The sequence below is a fragment of the Pseudonaja textilis genome, chromosome 15 (genome assembly GCF_049901715.1).
Source record: "Pseudonaja textilis isolate UNSWEBS1 chromosome 15, rPseTex1.2, whole genome shotgun sequence".
NCBI classification, from domain to species: domain Eukaryota; kingdom Metazoa; phylum Chordata; class Lepidosauria; order Squamata; family Elapidae; genus Pseudonaja; species Pseudonaja textilis.
Genome location: NC_142004.1, coordinates 1560001 through 1584159, shown reverse-complemented (window position 1 = coordinate 1584159; position 24159 = coordinate 1560001). Strand labels below are relative to the sequence as shown.

Sequence of the window (24159 nt, the reverse complement as noted above, 5' to 3'; positions counted from 1 at the left end):
GACAGCCTGGCCCGAAAGCTTTTTTGTGAGTTGCAGATTTCTTTTAACCATCATTTCTACAGCTGGTGAAAAGGGAAAACACACCACCAGGTAAGCAAAGTTCTTTACTTTTTGCCCCAAGGGACAAAGCAACTGGATTCCCCTGGATCACAAAAATGCCGTCCGAGTTTGCTCTTGAGAAACAACTTCAGGGGGGGCTGGGGGGGGAGGTTGAATCTTGGGGCGGGACGGGACTTTTCCAGGAAATCTTACACAGGTTCAACAGATATAATACAAGCTAGCCTCTATTTTCTGTACAATCGTTTATACAAATTTGAATAGAGGTAAAACCGTATGAGGAAGAAATGAAACTGGAGACAGCACTTTTAACAACATTGGCACTTCATGTACTGTATACTGAATTCCCAGCCCTCTTTTTTAAAAAAATGTTAAATTATAGCAACTCATTTAAAAAAAACAACCCCAAAACTCTTTAAAACTTGAAAGCTCCAATATCTTAATTACAGAGATCTCCAAACTTGGCAACTTTAAAACTTGTGGACTTCAACTCCCAGAATTCCCCAGCCAATCGTATCTTTTTCTCATCCCCCCACCAAAGAGGAGAGATTGCAGAGGAAGGGATTGCAAGAGAGTAAACTATGCTGGCTGAAGAATTCTGGGAGTTGAAGTCCCCAAGTCTTAAAGTGGCCAAGTTTGGGGGCCCCTGTTCTAAATACTTTTCCCCCCGAAGATTGGTTGTCACTGAAAAGCTTTCAAAATTCAGGAAAAGGTGGGCTTTATATGGGAAGAATTTAATGATACTTTCATCCTTCATCTGTACACCCGTGTTTTTTGCACCACACGCCTTACCTTGTTGCTCGAGCATACAAAACGGAATACAAAACATGCTATTTCCCCCCCCTCCCTCCAATCTTAAAAAGTACTCGCCCCCCCCTATTTTCCCTTCCACCCCTTCAAAAGTGGGGAGATACCCCTCCGATCGGTCGTCGTCTCTCTTCGGAAACATTTGGCAACGCGAAGAAACCCAAGTCAAAACGCTGGAGAGGCATTCGAGAACTTTTGCATAAATAACTTTTTAAAGGGATTTTGTACAAAAATAGTTTTGCATTAAGGTCAAGATGTAACGGGGGAGATGGGGGGAAAAGGGGAAGGAAAAAACAACCCAACAACAACCAACAACCACAGTCCCGTAGGCAGAAAAAAAACAGCAGGGGACGGGCCCACCCTCAGCACCGCAGAAGGAAGGTTCTGCTTCGGAGTCCTGCCGAAAGTCTACGCGGGCGTCCTCCCCACGCTCCGGCCGCGGTTTCTGAGTTGGCGCGTCCGTATCTTTCCCAGCACACGAGGTGGCACGTGGCTCACCGGAGCACCGAATGGCTAACCTTGGGTGCCGTAGATTCCCGTGGGGTCCGGAGGATGGAAGCATCTTCCTTGGGGTCCTTTTTGCCCCCCGCCCCCACTCCCCACTCCCCCGCCCCGGCTTTCATCGCCTCTATTTACAACTCTGTCCTTGCAAATACTAACTCAGCTTCTTCAGCAGTTTCTCTTCCGTTTGGCTGAACTGGACGCTGACCGACATCTCCGCGATGAACCGTTCACAGCCCTCCCGGCTGACCTGCTTGCAGTAGCGGAGGTCGATGTGGCAGATGCTCCCGCAGCGCTTGAAGTACGACAGGCACTGGTCTGTCACCTTGTTGCAGTCTGGAAGTGGAAGGGAGGGAGGGAGGGTTCACTTAGTGGCCGTTCAAAGTTACAACGGCGCTGCGAAAAGGGACCAACGACCGTTTTTTTTCCCACGCTTACAACCCATGCAGATGGTGTGATCAAACACGATCGTATTTAGGACCCACAACCCCCTTTTGTGACCCCCTGAAAGGCAAAATCCAAGGGGGAGCCAGATTTATTGCCAGCTGATCAGCTGGAGGGATTCACTTGACAACGGTGGCAAGGTCGTAAGACGGGGCAAAACTCACTTAGCAAATGTCTCGCTTAGCAACAGAAAAATTGGGGGCTCACTTGTGCTTTGTAAGACAAGGAATAACCTGTAATATGAGAGTTTGACCCCAGGCCAAAGGCAATCAATGCACCTCCAAACCTCTGCTGCCAAATTCAAGGAGTCCTCCAATTACGACTATCGTTAGGAGCTGAAGTATTGTCGCCAACCTGGTTAAGGGAGTCACGCCCAATTTGGCCACCATTTTTTTGGCCATGGTTGTTAAGCAAATCACTGCAAGTTGTAAAGTGAATCCCAACTAAGTGAGTCCGCCTTCCCCCATGTTGGAAACCACCTGGGGGAAGGTTGCACACCTGGCCTGGGAGGTGGTTGCAACTGCCGTTAAATCCATGCCAGTTTCCCAGGGACCCAAATTTCGATCGCTTGGATTGCGGGGAAGTGGCAACGGTTGCACATCCAGGGATTTGCGAGTTTGCAAGTCCCTTTTTGTCAGGATCATTCCCCTGTTTAGTGAGTGTCCCTAAAGAAATGGTTATAAGTCAAGGACTTTCCTATGTTAGAGAGAGAGAGAGAGAGAAAGAAAGAAAGGAAGGAAGGAAGGAAGGAAGGAAGGAAGGAAGGAAGGAAGGAAGGAAGGAAGGAAGGAAGGAAGGAAGGAAGGAAGGAAGGAAGGAAGGAAGGAAGGAAGAAAAAGAAAGAAAGAAAGAAAGAAAGAAAGAAAGAAAGGAAGGAAGGAAGGAAGGAAGGAAGGAAGGAAGGAAGGAAGGAAGGAAGGAGCTGGGTCAGAACACCTCCCCGTTGAATCTCTCCCGGCCTACCTTTCAAAATAACCTCGGTTAGGGAGTCCCGCGTGGTGGTCCCCACCGCCGTCAACAGATTGATGGACTGGTCCGTCATGTGATTACAGTAGCTGAGATTTAGCTTGGACAGGAGAGGCATATGCCGGATAATCAGGCGCAGAGAAGCGTCCGTGATGTCCAAGCCGGACAGGCGGAGATCGGTGATGTTCCGTAGCTTGCTTCGGTTGTCGATCTGGCCTGCGCAAGGAACAAAAGGCAGCAGAAGTCTTGCTGTTATTTCATTTACAGAGGCTGCGATTCAACAGGTTCACCCAGGCCTGGAGATGGTCAAATGAGATATCCTTTCTATATAAAAATATCACGCAGGAGAAGACAATTTTGTTCACAACTTACCCCATCGGTTGACATGGGTGGATAGTTCCTCCAATGTTTTTCGTTTTAAGAGGAGTGGGCTTCAATTCCCAGAATTCCTCAGCCCTCAGGGGGGGAATTCTGGGTATTGAAGCCCACCCCTCTTAAAATGGCCAACTTTGAAAACCACTGTTCTAGCCCATCCTTTTTAACTTGTAGCCTAGCCTTCTCTGAATAGGATAATATATATACTTTAAAAAACAACAACAAATAATTCCCTCAACACTGTCCAACTATTGACAAAGTCTGCACTACTATTACTATTAAATCATCTCATCACTCCTTATCGTCCATCCCCTCCCACTTGTGACCGTAGGACTGTAACTTCGTCGCTTGTATCCTTATTATTTATATTGACTGTTTCCTAGTATGATTTGATTGTTTATTTGTACCCTATGACTATTATTAAGTGTTGTACCTGATGATTCCTGATTCTTGACGAAAGTGTCTTTTCTTTTATGCACAACTGAGAGCATTTGCACCAAATTCCTTGTGTGTCCAATCACACTTGGCCAATAAAAGAATTCCTCTTCTAAAAAACAAATCTCATACCACACCCACAATTCTACTCTGCCCCATTCTTGAGGCCACCGTAAATGAGAAACCTAGTCGTTTTATACTCTGGTTTCTCTCCTGAAAAGAGATACCCAAGTCTTGTCTGCTGGAGTCCAAAATTGGGGGTACATACCTGGCCGGTTGTCAGTTGGTGGGGACAGAAGGTCTCGCATCTGGGCATCCTTCAGGCCTTCCACCCACTGGCTGTCCAGGGTTCGAAGAAGGGGACAACTGGAGCTGCAAAGTGCGGACACGGCGATCCACGAGCAGCCAGCCAAAAGCAGATCCCGGAGACCTACGGGGAAGGAAGGATGTAACCCTCAAAAGTGGTCCTAACTTCAAGAGAATCTTTCCTTCCTTCCTTCTCTCCACTGCTCCGTCTAAGGCAGGACGTCGGGGTTCCAGTTAACACACCCCAATGGAATCGAAACTCCAAGGCAGGCCTATTCCTCAAAGTACAGATTTACTAGCTCGATACCTATGCTTTGCTACGAAACTATGTGGTGGGGGCTTAGTTTTGGGGGAGGAAAATAAGTGGAAAAAATTCTGCCTCTGCCTACCAGCATCTATTCATATTCATCTGGCTAGCGTCCTGTCAGTGTGTGAGAGAATTGAGGGCTGTTTGGAAACTGAAAGAGCATTTGCTGTGTGAGCAAGAAGGAGACAGCAAGGAGCCTGGGCGTGGCTTAGCTCAACTGTTCTGTACTAAAGCTGCTTGGTGCTCTGTAACTAAAACTGAAACTCCTCTGCTTGTGTTTTGCCTTTGGAAGAGATTTCTTTCTAGGTGGGGCGGGGAAGTAGAACTCCTTAGCATCAGAGTAAGATAATAATAAAATAATAATAATAATAATAATAATAATAATAATAATAATAATAATATAATAATAATAATAATAATAATAATAATAATAATAATAATAATAATAATAATAATAATAATAATAATAATATAGGAAATACTAATGCTCTGATGGTCATTTTGAAAAATCCTTTCTTTGTGAGCCCCTAGAAGCCAAGAGGAACCTACGTGCCAGATTTCAAGTTTGTAAGCTTTACGGTTCTGGAGATTTTCTGCCGATGCATGAGTGATATTTCGCTTATATTATGTATACTGACTAGCATGACCTATTGGCACATCTGGGGAAACCTGACTCTAACCCCACCCTCCAAGTTCCCCCCCCCAATTAAAAGTAAAGTTTTCTTCCCCCTCCCCATGCCCTCCATCACGTGGTCCAATCAGGTCACAGCCCAAGGTCAGCTGGTCCCAGGTCCCACCTCCTGTAGCACCTGGTGGGAAAGTCCTTGGTTCCCAGCGGGAAGAGTTTTGTTTTGGCTACAACCCCAAAGGCAAGCTCCGCCTTTCCCCCCGTTGCTGCTTCCCACAGCTCGACTCATCTCCGCTGCGGCAGCCCCGAAGGTGCCGGTGGTGGGAAATGAGTTCAGGATTGACACAGGAATTGCTAAGGTGCGAACCTACCTGGGAGCCGGGTAATAAGCCAGCTCAGCTGCTTTTTGGAGATATTTGTCCAGCTGAGATCTAACGTGACCGGCTGCCTTCTGATGATACCGCTCAGCATCAAGGGAGTGATGGATTTGCAATGGTTGAGGTCTATTTTGGTCCACAGCCTTTTATCACAGCACCTGAAGGAGAGCAGAGGAGAGGCAGGTCTGGCCCACATCTTGGAAAGAAATACAAGGCTTGAAATACCTCGGCTTACAACCGCAATGGAGTCCAACCTTTCTATTGTGAAGTGAGGTTTAAGTCAGTTTTGCTCTGTTTTAAGACTTTCCTTGCCTCGGTTGCAAAGCGAATCACTGCAGCTGACCAGTTAATAACCTGATTGTTAAGGGAATCCGCCTTCCCCATTGGCTTTGCTTGTCAGAAGGTGTTGTGGTTAGCCGGCAGCAGGTGTGGACGGCTGAGGAGAGCGAGGACTCAGACGAGGGGCCAGGACCATCAGGGAGTGGACTGCTGCCTTCCGAGATTGTGGGGGCTGGCAGTAGCAATGAGGAGGTTCCTGAGGAGCCTGTGCCAAGTGCACGCAGGGTTGCTCAGAGGAAAGAGCAGTTACAACAGCACAGGCAACTCAGGAGTAAGTCTGCAAGGTAATGGCCCCTCCTTCAAGAAAATAAAAGCCAGCTGTGAATCGGATGTTCCTTGCAGAAAGCAAAGACGTTTTGAAACTCGAGCCTCGTGGACATTGCAGTATCCGAAGTTGGTATTTGAAGTCTCTTGTGTTGTAAAATATCTCTAGGTAACCTTATCTGTTATTCTTGGCAGCCTCGCAGTTTAACCAGGGATTTGTAAAAATTATTAAAAGGTTTCTATTCCCTTTGGTTCGTGTTTCTTTTATTGGAAAAGGGTTTGGGTCAGAACAGAAGGTTGCAAAAGGGGAAATCACGTCACCCTGCAACATTTCAACCGTCATAAACAGGAGCCAGTTGCCAAGCCTCTGAATGTCGAGGTTGTAACTGTATTTTACGGCACCAAAAATAATCTTCTCTTTCTTTTTACTTTAGACTCTTCTCCCTTTTTCCTTTCTCGCTTTCATTTGTATTTTATATGACCATAAATGCTAATAAAAGCCAAAAAAAAAGAGGACAACGCAAGGTTTTCCAAGCCCCGCTGAAGTCTCGCCTCTCTTTACCCTGATCAGAGTCACAACCGTTGCAATCCTGGCCGCCAGATACCAAGGGCCCCCTGACACCCCAGTTCCAGCCTGCCCCCCCATCCCTAATAGCTGCCCCCTCTTCCCCCACGATCCCACCGCTACTCCTTACCACCGATTCCAGGTCCGGCACACTCTCATGCAGACGCAGAGTTCCCCGGGTCGGAGGCAGTTGAAGACCGCCATCCACACCTCCCTTTGCATGACGTGGGCCCCTCCGTCATCCAGCAGGAGCGAGTCGGGCGGGGGGCTGATGGGGGGCGGCCGCACCACGTGCCGCTCCATCTGCATGCACTTGGGGGGCGAGAGGGAAGGCGGGGGCCGGGCGATGGCCCTGGGCGTGGGAGTGGTGGCGCCGCCACCGCTGCGGAGGCTGGAGAGGATCTGGTGGCGGAGTTCCCGCGGCGTCCCGTTGAAGCCCTTGGCAAGAGGGTGCGGCTGCTCCGGGCCGAGGTGGTGCTTGTCCTCCTCGGTCTCGCTCTCCGGCTCCGACTTGATGGGCTGGTGGTTCTCGTTGGCCAGGCTGTTCTCGGTCTTCTGGATCTCCTGGTTGAGCTCCTTGCTCAACTCCTTGCTCAACTCCTTGTTGGGCAGCCGAGGTTTCCGACGGATCTTGAACTTCTTCTTCTCCCGGGGCTCGGCGCCTTCCGAACTCGGCCCCGCGGTGGGCGAGCTCGAGCGCGACTGGTCGCTCTCCTTGGTTTTGGGAGCTTCCTCCGGGAAGGCCTCCCCGCCTTCTTGCTTGAAGCGCCTCAGGGGTTTGATGGCGGCCACTCGGTCGTCGGGGGTCTTCCAGGAGCGCCTCTGGAAAGGGGAAAGGGACCCCAAGGTCGAAGGAGAATCGATCAACCGTGGTGCGAAACCCAACGTGGGAAGGCTGGGGAATTCTGGGAGTTGAAGCCCACCCCTCTTGAAGTTCCCACGGTTGAGGAACGCTTCCACATACGTAGTCCTTGACTTAGGGCCACAATGGAGCCCCCCAAAATTTTTTGTTGCTAAGCGAAACATTAAGAGAGCTTCACCCCATTTTATCAACTTTCTTGCCACAGTCGTTAAGTGAATCGCTGCCGATGGTCAGTTAATAATACGGCTGTTCAGCAAGTCTGCAAATCCATACAGATGAAGAACTTACCTTTTTCCTGAACAGCTTCTCTTCTTTCCCCAGTTTTAGCTACGGTCAGGGAAGAAAAGGAAGGAAAAGGGAGGAAAAATGACAATTTTATTTATTGGAAGTTGCTCTTCCCAGGCCGCCTGGGGCAAATTCTGGGAATTAAAAGTTTGCAAGGCTTAAAGATCCAGAGATTTCAAAACACTACCCTAGATGGCTGGTTAGTTTAGAAGCAGGCAATTTAGACCTCTCCCACCTCCGGTCCCTTCCAGGTGTGCTAGAATTGGTGGCGGGTGAAAGGCACAGGGAATGCTTGGGGTAAAGTGAAAGTAACAGAAGCAAGCTTGTTTCCCGAGAGACTGTGATTCAAGGTCACTTCCGGGTAAGAATGCAGCCCCAGCGCAGCTTCCTCTCAAGAGTGACCATTTCAAAAAAACATTGTCTCTAAAATTGATGGGACAACGGGGGAACCTATTGCTGGGGGAGATTTAGCGCGCAAATTTCAGTTCTGGCTTTGCTTTACCGTATTCCACTTGACCTTTACTAAACTATACCTTTCTCAACACAAGGAATTTTTACATTCGTCCATCTCTGCAAATGTGGATTTGTACCAGGTTGGAGGAAATGGTCCGATCGCGGCTTATAGGGAAGGGCAGGACAGTGACCTTTCTTACTGGGGGTGGGGGGTGGGTGTTTTCCCAGCTCCTGACCCCCCCTTTGTCGTGTGCTCCTTCTACAGTGGCACCTTCTCCGGCCTGTTCACCCCAAACACCCAAGGGGGAACACGATCTCCCGGTCTTACCCGCTTCCTCAACGCCGGTTCTTGGGGTTTATCCAATTTCCGCTTGCGGCGCAGGTGGGCTTCCTCCGAGGACTTCCTCCTCAAGAGAGGATCCAGGGGGGGCTTCGGGGAGCGCTCGTCGGATTTCTTGCGAGGCGATTCCTCGCACTCGACTTTCCTCTTGGGGATCTCGGGGACGACTTCCTTGTTCTCGCGGTTGATCTTCTGCTCTTTGAGCAAAGAGCCGGGCAGGTTGGAGGCGTATTTGAACCCAGGGCCCCGCTTTTGCTTGTACGCCAGAAAGAGACAAAACACACAAGCAAACTTTATATCTTATGCCTTTTTTTTCCCCCTCTCCCAGAAAGGGCTAATTCTCTAAATTGGGGGGCACCCTCTGGGTGTATCCTAATTCATATTCTCCAATGGGACACCTCCATAGCTAAGAGTCATCCATCACGTTCTCCAGTTAGACTTTCGCGCTGCAGAAACTTCAGTCCCCTAGTTACAATCTCTGAAAAACTATGTAGGGAATGCACTTTCGGTTTCCAAGCTGCCACACTGCTCTTTCAAACCCCTCCCTTTCTGTTGGCAACTCTAAACCACCCATAAAAAATGTTTTATGAGCTGACACATACATTACAGGAGGGAAACTTGAAAATCTACTGGCCAAGGAGGGACCCACAAATTAGTTCAGCTGAGCTTTGTTGGAAACAAAACAGAATGGAAATAGTTTTGGGATCTCAAAAGAAAGGATGTGTGTGTGAGAGGTTATTGCTTTTAAGTCTTTTTATATAGGTAGTCCTCAACATACGGCTATAATTGAGCCTAAACTTTCCATGGCTAACCGAGACATTTGTTTAAGTGAGTTTTGCCCGATTTTGCTACCTTTCTTGCCGCTGTCCTTAAGCGAATAGCTGTGTTTGTTAACTTAGCAATACGGTCATTAAATGAATCTGGCTTCCGCACTGACTTTGCATGTCCCAAAAGGGGGTCATGTGACCCTGGGAAACACTGCAACCGTCGTAAATATGAGTCGGTTGCCAATTGTGAATTTTGACCACGTGATGCCGAGTAGGTGTGTGAAAAAAACGTTCAAAAGTCACTTTTTTCAGTGCCGTTGTAACTTTGGTCACTAAAGAAACTGTTGTCCTTTAATGCCTCCTTGGCCCCACTGTTCAATAATTCTCAGTTGGAGATAAAACTTATTCAAAAACAGTCTTCAAGAGAAAACAATATAGTCAGAACTCAAAGACCAGATAAAGGTGAAATAAAAAACCAAAACAAACTACAGTGAAGGAATTTCCACAACGGACCAAGATAAATAATTATCAGCTTCAAGGAGATAAGGCACAGTCTGTTGGAAGGACGCCAACCAAGATAACTTCAGCTCAAACTAAAACACGCTTTGCTGTGTTGTAACTGTCTCTCTTATATACTATTCTCCCCAGCTGCAACCAAATGAGAGGGATCATGGCCACTTCCTCTCTCGTAAGCCAAGTTGTTTCCTTCTCCATTCCTCCCTGCGTGTCGTAGGATGCAGAGGGGATGAGCCTGGTTCTTCCTCTCACAGCCCAGCCGGCCTCTGCCCTTCCCCAGCCTCCCCCACAACCTAAAAATGACCCCCCACCCCGCTGTTCCAGACAACCCAATCATGGCTGTGAAACTCACTTTCCCCGTTTTTCCAGCATGGTTGCACTTGGGACATTCCCAACAATTTGGAAGCTCCTCGTTCACCACGCCGTCCGATTCCCGCACCTGAGAGAGAGGGAGAGAGAGAAAGAAAGAAAAAGAGAGGGAGGGAGAGAAAAAAGGAGAGAAAGAGGGAGACAGACAGGTAGAGGAAGAGAAAAACTGCTGAGCTCCTCCAGGAAGGGATGGTGAGATCTGCCCCTTTTTATCTATTCCTCTTCTATCCATTCATCCCGTTTACAAACTTCCCATCTCCCTCCCAGATAAATCAATTACAGGTAGTCCTTGACTTACAACCGTGGGGAGAAAGGCGGTAAAATGGGACGACGCTCGGTTAACACACGTCGTGCTTAGCGACAGAAACCTTGGCCTTGATTGTGGTCATAAGTCAAGGACTCCCTTGAATAAGACCCAGCAGTTTCCTCTCCTTACCTTAAGGCACCCGGGGTGGATGATTTCGTTGCAAATGGAGCATTCCATAAGCATCAGATTAAATTTGCTCTCTTCTTCCTCCACCGTGTCTTCCTTCCCTGCTTCGCCACACACCAAGCACACTGCGGTGTGGGGCAGCACCGGCTACGAGGGCAGGAAAGAAAGGACAGATCAGAGGATCGGAAATGGGAGCAAGAGCGATCGGAGCACACCAGGAATGCCTCTTCCTGGAGCAAGCTTGGCAACTTGATGATCTGTGGACTTCAACTCCCAGAATTCCTCATTTCCAGCCGTGCTCAGCCAGTCCACAAACCATCATGGCTGGCTGAGGAATTCTGGGAGTCGAAGTCCACAAGTCGTGAAGTTGCCCAGCCTGTTACTCCCCTGGCCTGGAGGCGATCCCGGTTTTCCCACCCCGGCGAACATCGATGGCGCTTACCGCGATGCACTGCCTCATAATGCAGGACTGTTTCATGCGGCCAGGCCCCCCAAACTTCTTCATGTCCTTGCAGAAATGACATTCGCCGCACTCTGTCCGCAGGCAGGCCTCGCACTTGCGACATCGCGTCCTTCTCCGACGTGCGCCTGCAGTCGTCCGGTTCGCCGCAAGCTTCACAGCCGAGGAAGGGCCCAATTTCCCCTTTGGACGCCCAACTGCCCGGTTCTGGGAAAGGAAGAGAGAGGGTGGGGTTTTTAAAGGCTGACCACCTACTATACCACTGGCTCTTGTGAAGCCGCTCCCGTTGTGGGTCGATTACCCTTGTAGGGAACGAAGCAGACGTTACGGCTTAGGATAAACTTTGGTTACCAGTTCCTCTTTCTGCAGACCTAAAGTGACAACTCTTCTGAGTTGGAATGGTACGGTAAACCACAAAACGCGATTAAAGAGATGTAGGCGACAGAGGCCGGTCAGTAATAAGAGGTTTCCGGCTTCGCCGTTGTACAAACCCAGCCAGATGGACCCTGGTTTAACACCAGGGAAGACGCAGCGGGAGTAGCCGTAAAGAATCCGTGGTGAGTCAACTTGGAAAGTATTAACACACAAGGAAAGATTAAAAACACCTCACAAATTGGTTGTAACAAGAGAAAGCCTGTTAATGGTTAACACATCAGGCTAGAAACTAGGAGATGGGACGTTCTAGTTCCACCTTAGCCATGAAAGCTGGCTTGATTATTTTGGGCGAATCTCCAGGTGACGATGAGTTCTAGTCTTGCCTTAGGGGTGAAAGTGACTTTGAGTCAGCTCTCTCCTCCCACAGGATTGTTGTTGTGAGGAAAATAGGAGGAGAAAGGAGTATTGGGTTCGTTCGCTGCCGTATAAAAACGTTCCTGTGCTAGAAATGATTCCTCGAATTAGCCATGATGGGCTTCCTTCACATAATATGCAAAGCCATCCACAGTTGGTTGTGGTTTGCGTTCAAGAGTTTATGCTTTGCATTGCAGTTTATTCCATCTGTGAGAATTGGACAAACCACATTATGTGTGAATGCATCCCTAAACTCCAAAATTAACCAATAAACATATATAATTATTATAAATATAGAAACGATGTGTACATTTGATTTATTGTGTTCCATTTGGAGTTAAGTGTTTGCTGGTGCCAGCCAAGTCATAGTGATGGACCTCAGTGAGATGTAACACACACCAGCAAACTTCCACTCCCGTAAAATCTTTTGTTTTCAGCAGGTTGAGAATTTTTATAACCCTTTCTAAAAAAAACGAATATTTAGTTTTGCTATCTGTTTTTTTTTTCCATTTTTCCATGCTGTTTGGTGTGTGTTGTGAATCATCCAAGATTGTCTGGAGTTGGGCATCATCGAATTGAACAAACGAATAAAATAAATATAATTGGAAAATTTGCCTGGAAATTTCATCCGTGCATCAGCTGCAGAAAACCGATAGTAAGAAATAGCAAGAAGTTTTTCAGCAGCCATTTTTATAGACTTACAGATTGTTTTATCAGATCCTTTGATGGTTTTCCAGGACTAAGTGAAGACACTAAATGGATCAATTACAAAATAATTTAAAATATTTGACAAGGCCCAACATCAGAACTGGGATTGGCTTCACATGCACCTCTTAATTTAAAACAATGACCACAACAAATAATAATAATTTTTTTTTTAAAAAAAATACATTCTAGGAGCTACAAAAACTCCCCTTCCAAAATGCTCATGTAAGGTAGATCCCTAAAATTAGATCCAGCTTATTTAAAAATAAAAATAATTTCTACAGCCACCCACCTCAACCCACTGACTCCAGGTGGTGAAACAATCCTAAAACAATTCGAACATTTTTTTAAAAAATGTTCATTTAAAAAAAAATAATTAAGACCGTTTGGTGTTTTCAAAACCCAACCACAAAAGTAATACACCTACACGGAATTCATGGCCTTGGATAAATGAAATGTTTTAAAAGGCAGAATAAGGAAATATAGATGACCAGTCCAACAGCAAATTAAGGAATTAAATATATTTTCAGTTGGATACTGGAAACGAATTTGAGACACATCAAGAGGGCCAGGTAAAATATTTACACCTTTGTTCTAAGTGAATCATGGTAAGAATTTTTTTTTTTTAAAAAGGTTGCTTTTTCACTTCTAAATACTGGCGCAAATTTAAATTGGTAAATCCTAGTAGTTTCTAAAAAAAACTGGCTCTGTTCTCAGTTGGGGGGGTGGCATTTCCTTTCTCCCCCTGCCCACATTATCTAAGCCCTTTTAAGATGCCCCAGGTATTTTCTTGTATTGACTGCAATGGACACAGGATCAATTCCCTATCTTGATGGGATTAAGTCTTCCATGGGGGCTGGGGGAGGGGGGGGCAAGGAAGCTGTCACACAGGCAACCAGCACAAGGCACACACACACACACCCTCCATCCACTCCTAGCTACTTCAGATGGCCAAAGCACACCCAAGGTCTCACTTCCTGCCTCCTCTGATTAAAGGGGGGAAACCGCACAAGATTGTTTAGTTAAAATTCTCCTGTAAAGTCAAAGCGACACCTTTCTTCGAAAACAATGAAGAAAGGGGAAAAAAACTACAAAAAAGGACAGTGTAGTGGACTTTGGAAGACCCCCCCTTCGCCCCTCACCCACTCCCCCTTCCTCCCATCCTTTCTTTCTTTCTTTCTTTCTTTCTTTCTTTCTTTCTTTCTTTCTTTCTTTCTTTCTTTCTTTTTCTTTCTTCTTTCTTTCTTTCTTTCTCTCCCCTTCCTTCCTTCCCTCCCCCTTCCTCCCACCCTCATTCTTTTTCATTTTTTTTCTTTCTTTCTCCCCTTCCTCCCATCTGTCTATCTTTCTTCCCTTCCTCCCACACCCACACTTTCTTTTTTCTTTCTTTCTCGCCTCCCTCCCTCCCTTCCTTCCTTCCCCCTTCCTCCCACCGTCTTTCCTTTTCCCTCTCTTTTCTTCTCTCCTTCCCTCCTTTCTTCCCTCCCGCCCTCCTTTTCTTTCTCTCTCCTTCCTTCCTTCCCTCCCTCCCTTTCCTTCCTTCCTTTATTCCACCCACCCCCCGCCAAAGACCCGGCTTCCCACCCAGCCCTCCAGAAGGGGAAGACGCCAACCTCGCCCCACCCCCGCCCATTTCCTTGGCCTTCCTCCCCTCCCCCTTGGAGAGAGGACCCCCCTCCCCGTCCTCTCCTGCCTCCTTGTAAGGCTGCCAGGCAGGAAAAAGAAGCCACCCAGGTGCAAAACTTTGCCTGCCGTTTAAAAGAAAAGAAAAGGCAGCCAGACCCACCCACCGCCATGCATGCAAGTGTGTGTGTGTGTGTGTGTGTGTGTGTGTGTGTGTAGCCCGTGCGTGCATGCACACACACACACACACACACACACACACACACCCCACACACGCCCCCCACCTGGTCCTGCTCCGAGTCGTAGTCCTCCTCATCGGGACTGGCTGACATGGCCATCTATCTCATCACGGGCAGCCCAGCAAGGGCCGGGCTGGCATGGCTGGCAGCCGGTGTGGGAGTCTAACCCGGCTGTCCGGCCTTCTTCGGCAGCGGCGCTCCTTCCCTCTCCTTACTCCCAGTGGGAGGAGGAAGAGGAGGAGGAGGAGGAGGAGGAGGAAGAGGCGAGAAGGCCCTCATCCATATGCATGAGGGCCCCAATGGAAACCAGGAAGGGGCTGAGCTTCCTCCGCTGCCAATGGCGAGCTAACCCGGAGTGGAACAAAAGACAGGCTCTCCATTGGCTGCCCAAGCCAGCCCCGGGGGGGAGGGAGGGGAGGGGGGAGGCAGGGGCAGAGTTGGGGAGGGGGCAGAGGGAGGGTCTTTGCTGGAGGAGGAGGAGGAAGGGGGCCTTGCAAAGCTCCCTTCCTTCCTTCCTGGTGCAACAGCGGAGGGAGGTTTTGCAACGGGCTATACGATTTGTGCCCACCCGCCAACGGAAGCGGCGGCTTCCTTTCGGGGCTTGGGGGGCTGCAGAAGCAAAAGATGGGGTTTCTTTTTTTTAAAAAAAATGAAATGTTTTTGCATGCATGCCAACCCCCCCTCAAAAAAAACCCCCACTTTTGCTTTGGTTCTGCAGCTTGGAGTCCCACGGATGTCAGGAGGTCTCTTCCCTCCTCCTCCTCCTCCACAATCAAACCCCACCAGCAGCCCTGCAATAACTCACAATCGATAACTCACATATCGCCTGATTTTTTTGGGGGAGGGGGGGGCACTAAACCTTGAACCTGCCTTCATTATTAGGCGCCCTTAAAGGCGCAAGATTTTAAAGCAACAGCCGCCCGCTTAAAGCAAGGGCACTTCCCTACGTGGAACTGCGAGCGGTTCAGGGAAAACAGCGTTGTGTGGTGCACCACGAACCACAAAGGGAGCTAAACACACACACACACACACACACAATATGAAATTATGCCAAAACATACTTTGGAAGGAAAAAAAAACCCAAACCCTCTCTTTTTGGGGAGGGGAGGTGTTGGAAATCTCTTTGCGGGATAAAAACAGCCTTGACTTAAGGATTGAGGCCTGCAACCGAAAGAAACCAGGATCATGGCCTACCTTTGCGTTTTTCTTAGGCCAGGATACCACGGGAATCCCAGATATGGCCAAATTCTGGTCATCCTCTGCATGTTCCTTCAGGATGTTCTGTTTCCAAAGGAGAGGAGAGGAAGAAAAGGAAACGTTTGGCTTTTGCGAGGGCTGACTTCACACAATCTCCTGCATTTTAGGCTTCGTTTAAAAAAATCATCGGGCTTCACAAACCATGGCTTATTTAAGGTTGCATGTGGGTGGACCCAGCCATGTCGACTTATTCCATAAATCATAACAAAGCCTATTTTGGGGGCTGGTCGTTCCACATACAGCAAATCAAGGTGATTTAATTGGATTTGGGCTCGGCCTATTGCGTGAATTCCTGCAAAAACCCATCCATTCTGGCTTGGGGTGGCCCCGAGGCTTTCCCCATAAATTAAAAACAATTTGCAAAGCCAGAGAATTGGGGCTCCTCTCTTAAATGCTTCAAAGACCTTGTGGAATGGCACCCCCCGTACCCTAAAAATTAATTAAGGATTTTCTGCGTTTTCCAGAGGGAGAAAAAAAAGGCAAAGCCCTCATTCGTTCCTGAAAGAAAAATAAGAAAGGGCCTTACAGATTTCAATTTTCCAATTATTAAATTTAAACCCTTGAGTGGGCTATTGTACCATATAATCCCTTCTTTTTTTAAAAAAAAAAATTGAAATGCAAAAGAGGGTAAGGAAAGAAAAGAAACAGAAAGGGAAATAGGTTTTAAAACTGCATAGTAAAAACAGGATTAAAACTTTTGGGTGAGAGAACCACTCCTCCCCACCCTTCCTGTGAGAAGCTCCTACCCATAAATTTTACTTTACTGTACTATACTTTATTGTCATTGGACCTCGTACAACGAAATCAAGCACTATCTTCAGTGCACACCATGACCATGAAAATAAACACAAACACACATCCTTCACCCTTCACACATTGAACCGGAAATCCACACCACACCAGCACTGCACTATACAGGAGAATTCAACAGAGCTCCTGCCCTGGGATAGAAGCTGTTTTTCAGCCTATTTGTCCTTGTTTTTATTATTATTCTGTACCGCCTGCCAGATGGTAATAGTTTAAAAAAAGGGTGCCCAAGATGAGATGGATCTTTAATAAGAATGTTTTGAACTTTCTTAAGGCAGTGGGAGCTCTAAAGCTCTTCCAAAGAGGGGAGAGGGCAACCCAGGATCTTCTGGGCAATGACGTTAATCCTCTGGAGCATCGTCCTATCTGCCCCTGTGAAATTGGCAAACCCTACACAGATGAGTAGTAAGTTAAGATACTCTCTCTGGTGCAGCGATAGAAGATCAGCAGCAGTTTTACATTCAGTTGTTGTTTTCTGAGAAGTCTCAGGTAGTATAATCTCTTTTGACCAGGGCTGCAATGTGAGCCCCCCCCGCCCCAGGTCAGGTCCTCTTTTAGGGTAACACCCAGAAACTTAAAACTGGCCACTTGCTCTACTCGGTCTCCATCGATAAGCAAAAGGGCTGGAGGTCTGATCTGTTCCCGCACATCAAACATGAATGAGGGTTGCTAATTCCCACTTGGAGTCCTAAACATTACAGTTAAAATGTAAACCTATGAGAGGACTCTACCACTTGCCTGAAGGAAATGGGAAATTTATTTTCTCCTACAGTCTCCAAAAACCACCATCTGACACCAACCATAAATAGGGTTTGTTCTCAAATCGCTCAACACAACACAATCCTGCAATCTACTTGAATGGGCATGGTTAAAGCCTGTCCTCACAGCACTAGCTAAGCCATGGTTTAATCACTGGGTTGTTTTTTTTTTAAATAGGTGGGTCCACAAATCCATTACACGTGTGCCTCTGAACCTGGTGCCTTCTAAATACCATGAGACCTCAACTCCAAGCCAAAAGCCCAAGAACATGCACTCAACCAGGGGGCTCCAACCTTGGCAACTTTAAGAGATTTGAACTTTAATTCCCAGAGTTCCTCATGTGGACTTCAACTCCCAGAGTTCCTCATGTGGACTTTAAACTTCCAGAGTTCCTCATGTGGACTTCAACTCCCAGAGTTCCTCATGTGGACTTCAACTCCCAGAGTTCCTCATGTGGAATTCTGGGAATTGAAGTCCACACGTCTTAAAAGTTGCCAAGGTTGGAGACCCCTGACTGAACCATGAGCCACGGCTTACAAATGACACCGATTGGGATCCAGGCTAAACCACCAACCAACAAACCACATCTCAGGTCTACAGAAGGACACGCTTTCCTGCTACGCACCTTCATATCTTCCAGGAGAGCTTGAGGATCGCCAATGCCTTCGGGGACACATTTCTTGTTCTCCGGAAGGGATTCCAGTTTTTCCACCAGGGCCTTCAAACCTTTCAGCTCAAATTCGGTCAAGTGAGTCCACTTGGCGGGCACCTCCGTGGCAGGAGACCCAGTGGGAGTTTTCGAATAGTCCACCGTGGCTGACTTTATACTTTCCTCCGACTCGTTGGACAGAGTCCTTTTGAAGAAGCGCGATTTTGGCTTCTTCCCCAATGTCTCCTTCCCCTCCGAGTGTGTGCTGTTAGGAGAAGAGGGGACGTCGGACAAGATCTTGGGGACTTTGTCGGGACTGTTATCCTTGTCTTCCTGAGCACGAACATCGCACGAGTCCTCATCCATGTCTCCCCAGGAATCGGACGAGAAACTATCCAAGCTACGTTTCCTGGAGGTATCTGGGAGCAGAGAAGAAGACAAATTAAGAATTGCGCTGGAACAATGTTGGAAGGGCGAACGAATGCCAACAAATAATTTGATTACTCGGAAAATACTTGACCGTGCTGAAATGGACTTACTTACACAAAAACTTAGGAATAAGGAAGACTCAAGATATATTACAACTTGGGATAAATGGTATAAGTGGATTAAAGAGAAAAAAACCAGGAAATTAAAAGATATGTTTTTGATGAATGGAGTAGTTAAATTAAGAATGTTTTACCAAATAAGAAATGAACAGTAGTAAAATTATTACCAAGAAAAAAGCACACCGTCTTAGTTGTTTAGAAGCATTTTATATGTTTATTTATTATGTATTCGTATATATAGATTTTGTCTACAATGTAAGGTTGTATTTGATGTATTATACACAGCATTTTTCTTTTTTTAATCTGTAATAAAGTTTTCTTTTTAATTTTTTTTTTAAATTAAGACCTTCCGGAAAATCGAGACCTCTTAGTAACAACCACCAACGTTCTAGTTCAACTTCAACCTCAATTATTTCTGTCTTTTCAAAAGCTGGTTTATTCCACCAAATCTCTGCTCTTTAGAGACTTCACGCATGTCTTTGGAGTTATTGAGTTATCCAGCTCAGTCCCTAACTTGAAAAAGTTTCTGCAACCAAGAGTAGCTTTCCCTCTCTCGTCCCTGCTACTCCAAGTAACACGCTGAATTTACTTACCAATTAACATTGATTCTTGTAGATACTCCTTGCTGAAATGAGAGCGCTGCGTCAGACAGAATACGTATCTCTCCAAAACATACCAACACATTTCATAGTAAAACGGGTAGCGGAACTTGGCTTGTACCTGCGGAGGGGAAAAAATAGGACATAGGAACATGTCTGAATGTGGGCCAAATTTGCTCAGATGGAGGCAGAAAAGTAGAGAAGCTATCTTCAACAACAACAAAAAAAGAGCTTTTTCTTTGTCAGCCAATTGACCAACAATCTACACCTTCCTGTGAGAGGTAATTTATCAGACAGAAGGATTCCATTTAACTGAGATGTTTTATCTTGCCTGAGTTGACGTCACAATCACCATTAGCCATGGTTCTCTTGAGCCACCATTTGTTGAAGAAATCACCACACCAGTTGGATCCATAGGCTGGGCCAAAGCATTAACTGTTGTTTCCAAACCGGAGTGACCGGCTCACACAACAAAAACACCAACCAACCAACCCATGACACTTTCCTTTTCAGTGGTGTGATTCGTTCTGCCTGATGTTCTCATTCTTCGGACGTCTAAAGTCACATCAGAGCTGAGTGACCAAGAGGCCAGCAGAGGTCTAAATCTTGCCCTCAGGAGCATCCATACTCAGGTTCAAGAAAGTCAAGGTATGCATATTTTATTTTTATTTTTTTTGGACAGACCCACACAATCATGCACCTCAGCAGAGATCACTGCATGTGCTGCCAATTATCTTAAGAGGGTTGACCTTAGCTTTGGATCTGGACAACCACAGAATAAATTCAATATATTTGCTTCTTCATGGCTAAAGGACAGAACTAAGAGCCCTGGCAAACGTGTGGGGATCTGAGGGACTCACAGCTTTTGCTGGGAAGGTTAGGATCCTGCACCCTGGTCGGAAGAGACCTTGAAAAATTCTACCTTCTCCTCCATTCCCAAATATGTGTAATTGCCACTCACATTTGGGGTATCGGAGACCCCTCCCTAACCTGGAGCAAGAGTTACAAGCCTCAGGCTTCCCAGGAATTCTCTCACTCCTTGCCTATTCAGAAGGGATTTCCAAAATTTGGGAAGGACAGGCCTCACCAAAGTAAAAAAAAAAGAAAAAGAGCGACGTTCATAAAAGGAACTCAAATCATGCATTTTCTCCGTCCCGTTTAATTTCACGACAACGAGAGCACTGCGGGGAAACGAAAATTTGCAAAGAATTTGACTTACAAATAGGAAGATGCCTCTTTCCACCCCTCGGCCTTCAAAAGGTTTTCAGCCACATGCCTGGGGAATATATCAAAGACATCGTTTGCTCAATGCTTTCCTGACATTTGTCTTTTTTCTTTTTTCTTTTTATTTTTTTGCAATTCACCAAATTTAGTTTTGCTTCTTTTTTTTTAGGGGGGGGAGGCGAATGGGGGAAACCAACGCTTTTTAAAAAAAAAAGAAGAAGAAAAATAAATAAACGCTGAAGACAAAGAAAAAAGCATGCAGTGCTCCCCTGCTGTGGAGGGGATCAAACTCTCAGCATCAGGTTTGAGTTCCTAATAATTTCGCCTCTCTGGACTCCGTCCCACGGCTAGCTGTCTCTCCATTTCACTTTTGCACATCTGCAAAGTCGCAGGTATGAGGCAGACATTTGCACACACACACCCAAAAAAGGGCTTCCCCCTTGCAAGCCAAATGTTGCGGGGAGCTAGAAAGAGCTTAACGCTTTTTCTCTTGCCAGTTTTTGAATTACTTTTGAATTATTACAATTTTGAATTGTACGATAGTTGGAAAGGACTTTCTGCTCAGAGTAGCCTTCTCCACTGATCCAGGAAGGTGGCTGCTCTGGTGAGAAGGTGAGGGATGTTTCAGAGTTGGTCCCTCAGCAACTAGCCACAATCTGCACCTTCCCAAGCAGTCTCACGCCGAGCTACACATTTATTGTGGGTCAAATCACGAGAGATTTGGCCATCCTTCCATGCCCCAAGGAAGACGAAATCTGGGATTCCTGCAAGAATCCAACTTTGGCTTGGGGTTGGCATGACAGTACATGCCCGGCGTGGAGAAGGCAGGTTCTTGGGAAAGGAATTTAGACAAGGAAGGGATACAGGTAACAACTGTTCACCTGGAAACACAAGGAGAGCAGAAATAAGGCACAAAGGATCTTAAGGTTGCCTCCCTTGGATAGTCATCTTATAGGCCCTTTAGTGCAGGGGTCTCCAACCTTGGCAACTTTTAAGACTTGTGGACTTCAACTCCCAGAATTCCTCAGCCAGCATAGCTCCAGAAACCATAGAGTCTGTTCTCTAGAGAAGCCATACCCTGGGGAACTCTGGGAGTTGAAGTCCACAAGTCTTAAAGTTACCAAGGTTGGAGACCCCTGGCTTAAAGCATTGGTTCAACCAACCTACCGAACTCCAGCAACCATAGAGTTTGTTCTCTAGAGAGGCCAGACCCTGGGGAATTCTGGAGTTGAAGTCCACAAGTCTTAAAGTTGCCAAGGTTGGAGACCCCTGCTTTAGTGGACAATGTTTGAGAAGAAGACCCAAACGAGAGACATCACATCCAGGCTCATCAGCCAACCTCGCTCCATCTTACATACATTTTCACACCGGCCTTCTGCTGTTAGTCTCTTCTGTTCTGACTCAACTTGACCATAGTTATGATTGAAGGCTATGAGTAAAGATGGGCCTCAGACATTTTTCAGACAGGACCTCTTTTTTCCCACACACTTTGGAGAAGACGCCAGCCTCTCGTTATCTCAAGGTTTTTTTTTTTCAATGATCTTCAACTTGCCTTTCGAAAACCAACTCAGGCTGTAGATATTCCAACCGTCCTAACTTATTTTCTTAACTGCCCTCTGCGTTGCAACGGAAACCTACTACACTCTGTTGGGAATTAGAAGCCTGATCCTGTCAAGTCGAGATGGACCTGTCATTGGAAAATCAAGGCATTTCTTCCGATCTTCTTCTAAAAGAGGTTTGGTCCCAACAAAGGACACAATGGCATTGGCATCAACCTTGACGATGGGTTGGAAAGGCCCAACACACCTGGAACAGCAAGATACAGGTGTGCCCCACAGCAGGAACAGGGATAGCGATGATGCATTGGGGGAAGTGGGGGGGAATTCCCAGAATTCCCTAGAAACAGCTGATCAACAGAGTTTGATTTGGTGACTTACCAGCTTTTAGAGAGCCAATCAAACAGTTTCCATGACAAAACCCAACATTCCAAACTCTGGAGGGAACCAATCAGAAACAAGGGGTGGAGCTACAGTTCTTCACTCCTAGCACCCACCTGTTGTGGCCACTGCCTTGACTTTTTTGGACTCCTGTACCAAGGATGCTCCTGAATGGCGAACCATCACTGCTAAATCATCCGAAGATGAAAAGGTCATCTTCCTGTAACTCAATGACTTAAAGCCCACTATAGCAAATATCCATGACAAAAACCCAGATCAAACCACCATCAAAGAGCTCGGTGTGTTGTGAAAATTCAAAAAACAAAACAAAACCTGGCTTGAATAAACCTGGTTGACTTCACCAGGTTCTCATCATGGGCAGGCAAATAGAGGCTGAAAGTAAACACTCATTACATTTATGACTGTATTGGGGAAAACGAGTCACTGACACTGGTCTGTAACCCTGGGAGTAGAGGCCTTCCAGAATTCCAGAGTGTGGGGACACATCCCCAAATCAAAGCTTTATCCAACATCATCTCAAAGCAAACCGCTGACGCTTCTTCAAGAGCATTCTTTAGCTCGACAGCGTGATGCCCAAAGTAGCCATTCTCCTGGGGAATAAGAGCGTGTTAAGTTGTCAAAAGCCCACCCCTACAAAGACCAATATTCCCCTGAAAATCTGGGAATTGGTCAGAATTCCGATTGTTTTCCCCACAAGAACAGAAGCCAGGCCGTGAAAGGTTGCGCTTATTAACTTCAAAGAGAATTAGATTCCCATGTGCTGCGGTAAGCCATAGTTGGGTTAAACCTGGTTGGCTAATAAGATGGAACAAGCGGAGACTGCAGAATCCGTTAAAACAACCGGCCTCTCCATCCTGACAACAGTGATGGAAAGTATATTCTCAGGTGGTTTGTAAATCATAATTTATGGCTTGGCAGGTTATGTTAAGCCATTCTGGTTGATTCTACTATAATGCATGGCCCAGAAGGATTGAGAATGCGGTCAGTTGTGATCACGCAACAAGCCGTTGCTAAACTCCATGGGTGAACCCAACCATTAAGTTTATCCAAACTGGTGCCCAGTTAGCCAGGGAAGACCAGTTCTCCACCAGCTTGCTCTGTTCTGAACCTCAGCCTTTACTCTTCTGGGTTTTAGAATTGCAGCATTACAGTCCAAATACCTGAGTGCCTAATCCCAAAAGTTTACAGACCAAGCAACGTTTCCTTTGAACCACTCCAGGCACCCCGGTACCTTCTGCAGAACAAACTATGATCCAATACCTTAAGCCAAAAATCTATGGAGTCCTTACCCTTGTTCTGTCCTCAATTTCATAAATGCGAAGCTGCATGGGAACATTAAAGCTATGCAAGATATTTCCACCAAACACCAAGGAATCCACAGGGGTGTAAACCGCATGTATCCAGCCTAGAAAGATAGAGGAGAGAGGAAAGGATTCACATCACAACAGTCATGTTGGGAATGAAGTCCAGCTCTTGTCTGTCCTACAAAACTGTGTTTTTCTTCAGGATCTGCCTCCAAAACCTTTCTGTTCAAGCTTCAGCCACTGAGGCAGCACGAGCCCTGAATTGAGAATAGGGTATAAATCATTAAACTACCAAGAGGTAGAAAATGCCAGGATCAGGGATGTCCAACATTGGCAACTTCAAAACTTGTGGACTTCAACTCACAGAATTCCCCCCAGGCAGCCATTTTATGAAATTCTGGGATTTGAAGTCCAAAAGGTCTTATTAAAGTTTCTAAGGTTGGACACCTCTGGCCTACATCATCTCCATAGTCAGCAGAAAAAGGGGACATTGCAAGGAGATGTCCAGAACCAACAGAATGGGGTTGCAGCTTTTTTATGCCATCATTTTCTCCCAGTGAGAATGTTAAGGTTCATTATCCGTTCCATCTTTCTTCCTTACTCTGGATCTAGCGATGGAGGCCCACCCAGTAAAGGGTTGATCTTGAAAAACCGGCTCCTGGCTCTGAAAGGGGATTTACCTGAAGGAATGAAGAAAGTGTGTCCTTGTTTCAGTTCGATTCTTTGGCACAGCTCCACGCGGTCCCCCAGGAAAATGTCACTCTGCTTCCCAGAGACAACCCATTCCTCGTAGAGTTCTAGGTTCTGCAACGTGGGAGGAATCAGCCAAAAGATCTAGAACC

At 46.6% G+C, this 24159-nt stretch overlaps 1 protein-coding gene across 5 annotated transcripts in view; it reads right to left on the bottom strand.

Moving 5' to 3' along the window:
- Window positions 1-285: 285 nt before the first annotated feature.
- Window positions 286-24159, bottom strand: part of KDM2B (lysine demethylase 2B) — a 38162-nt gene continuing 14288 nt past the window's right edge. For 3 of the 5 annotated variants that reach the window (XM_087912994.1, XM_087912996.1, XM_087912997.1), the window contains 15 exons: window positions 23998-24151; window positions 23303-23418; window positions 18826-18952; window positions 17661-18103; window positions 15407-15493; window positions 10839-11063; window positions 10400-10543; window positions 9947-10033; window positions 8300-8575; window positions 7522-7560; window positions 6502-7193; window positions 5198-5361; window positions 3854-4015; window positions 2773-2991; window positions 286-1701 (listed from right to left, as the gene is read on the bottom strand). In XM_087912994.1, coding sequence (XP_087769120.1) covers window positions 1520-1701; window positions 2773-2991; window positions 3854-4015; window positions 5198-5361; window positions 6502-7193; window positions 7522-7560; window positions 8300-8575; window positions 9947-10033; window positions 10400-10543; window positions 10839-11063; window positions 15407-15493; window positions 17661-18103; window positions 18826-18952; window positions 23303-23418; window positions 23998-24151 — 3117 coding nt within the window. In that variant the 3' untranslated portion in view covers window positions 286-1519. Of the gene's footprint in view, window positions 1702-2772; window positions 2992-3853; window positions 4016-5197; window positions 5362-6501; window positions 7194-7521; window positions 7561-8299; window positions 8576-9946; window positions 10034-10399; window positions 10544-10838; window positions 11064-14257; window positions 14526-15406; window positions 15494-17660; window positions 18104-18825; window positions 18953-23302; window positions 23419-23997; window positions 24152-24159 lie in introns of those variants that run through there. The other 2 variants (XM_087912995.1, XM_087912998.1) reach the window with 2 other exon arrangements.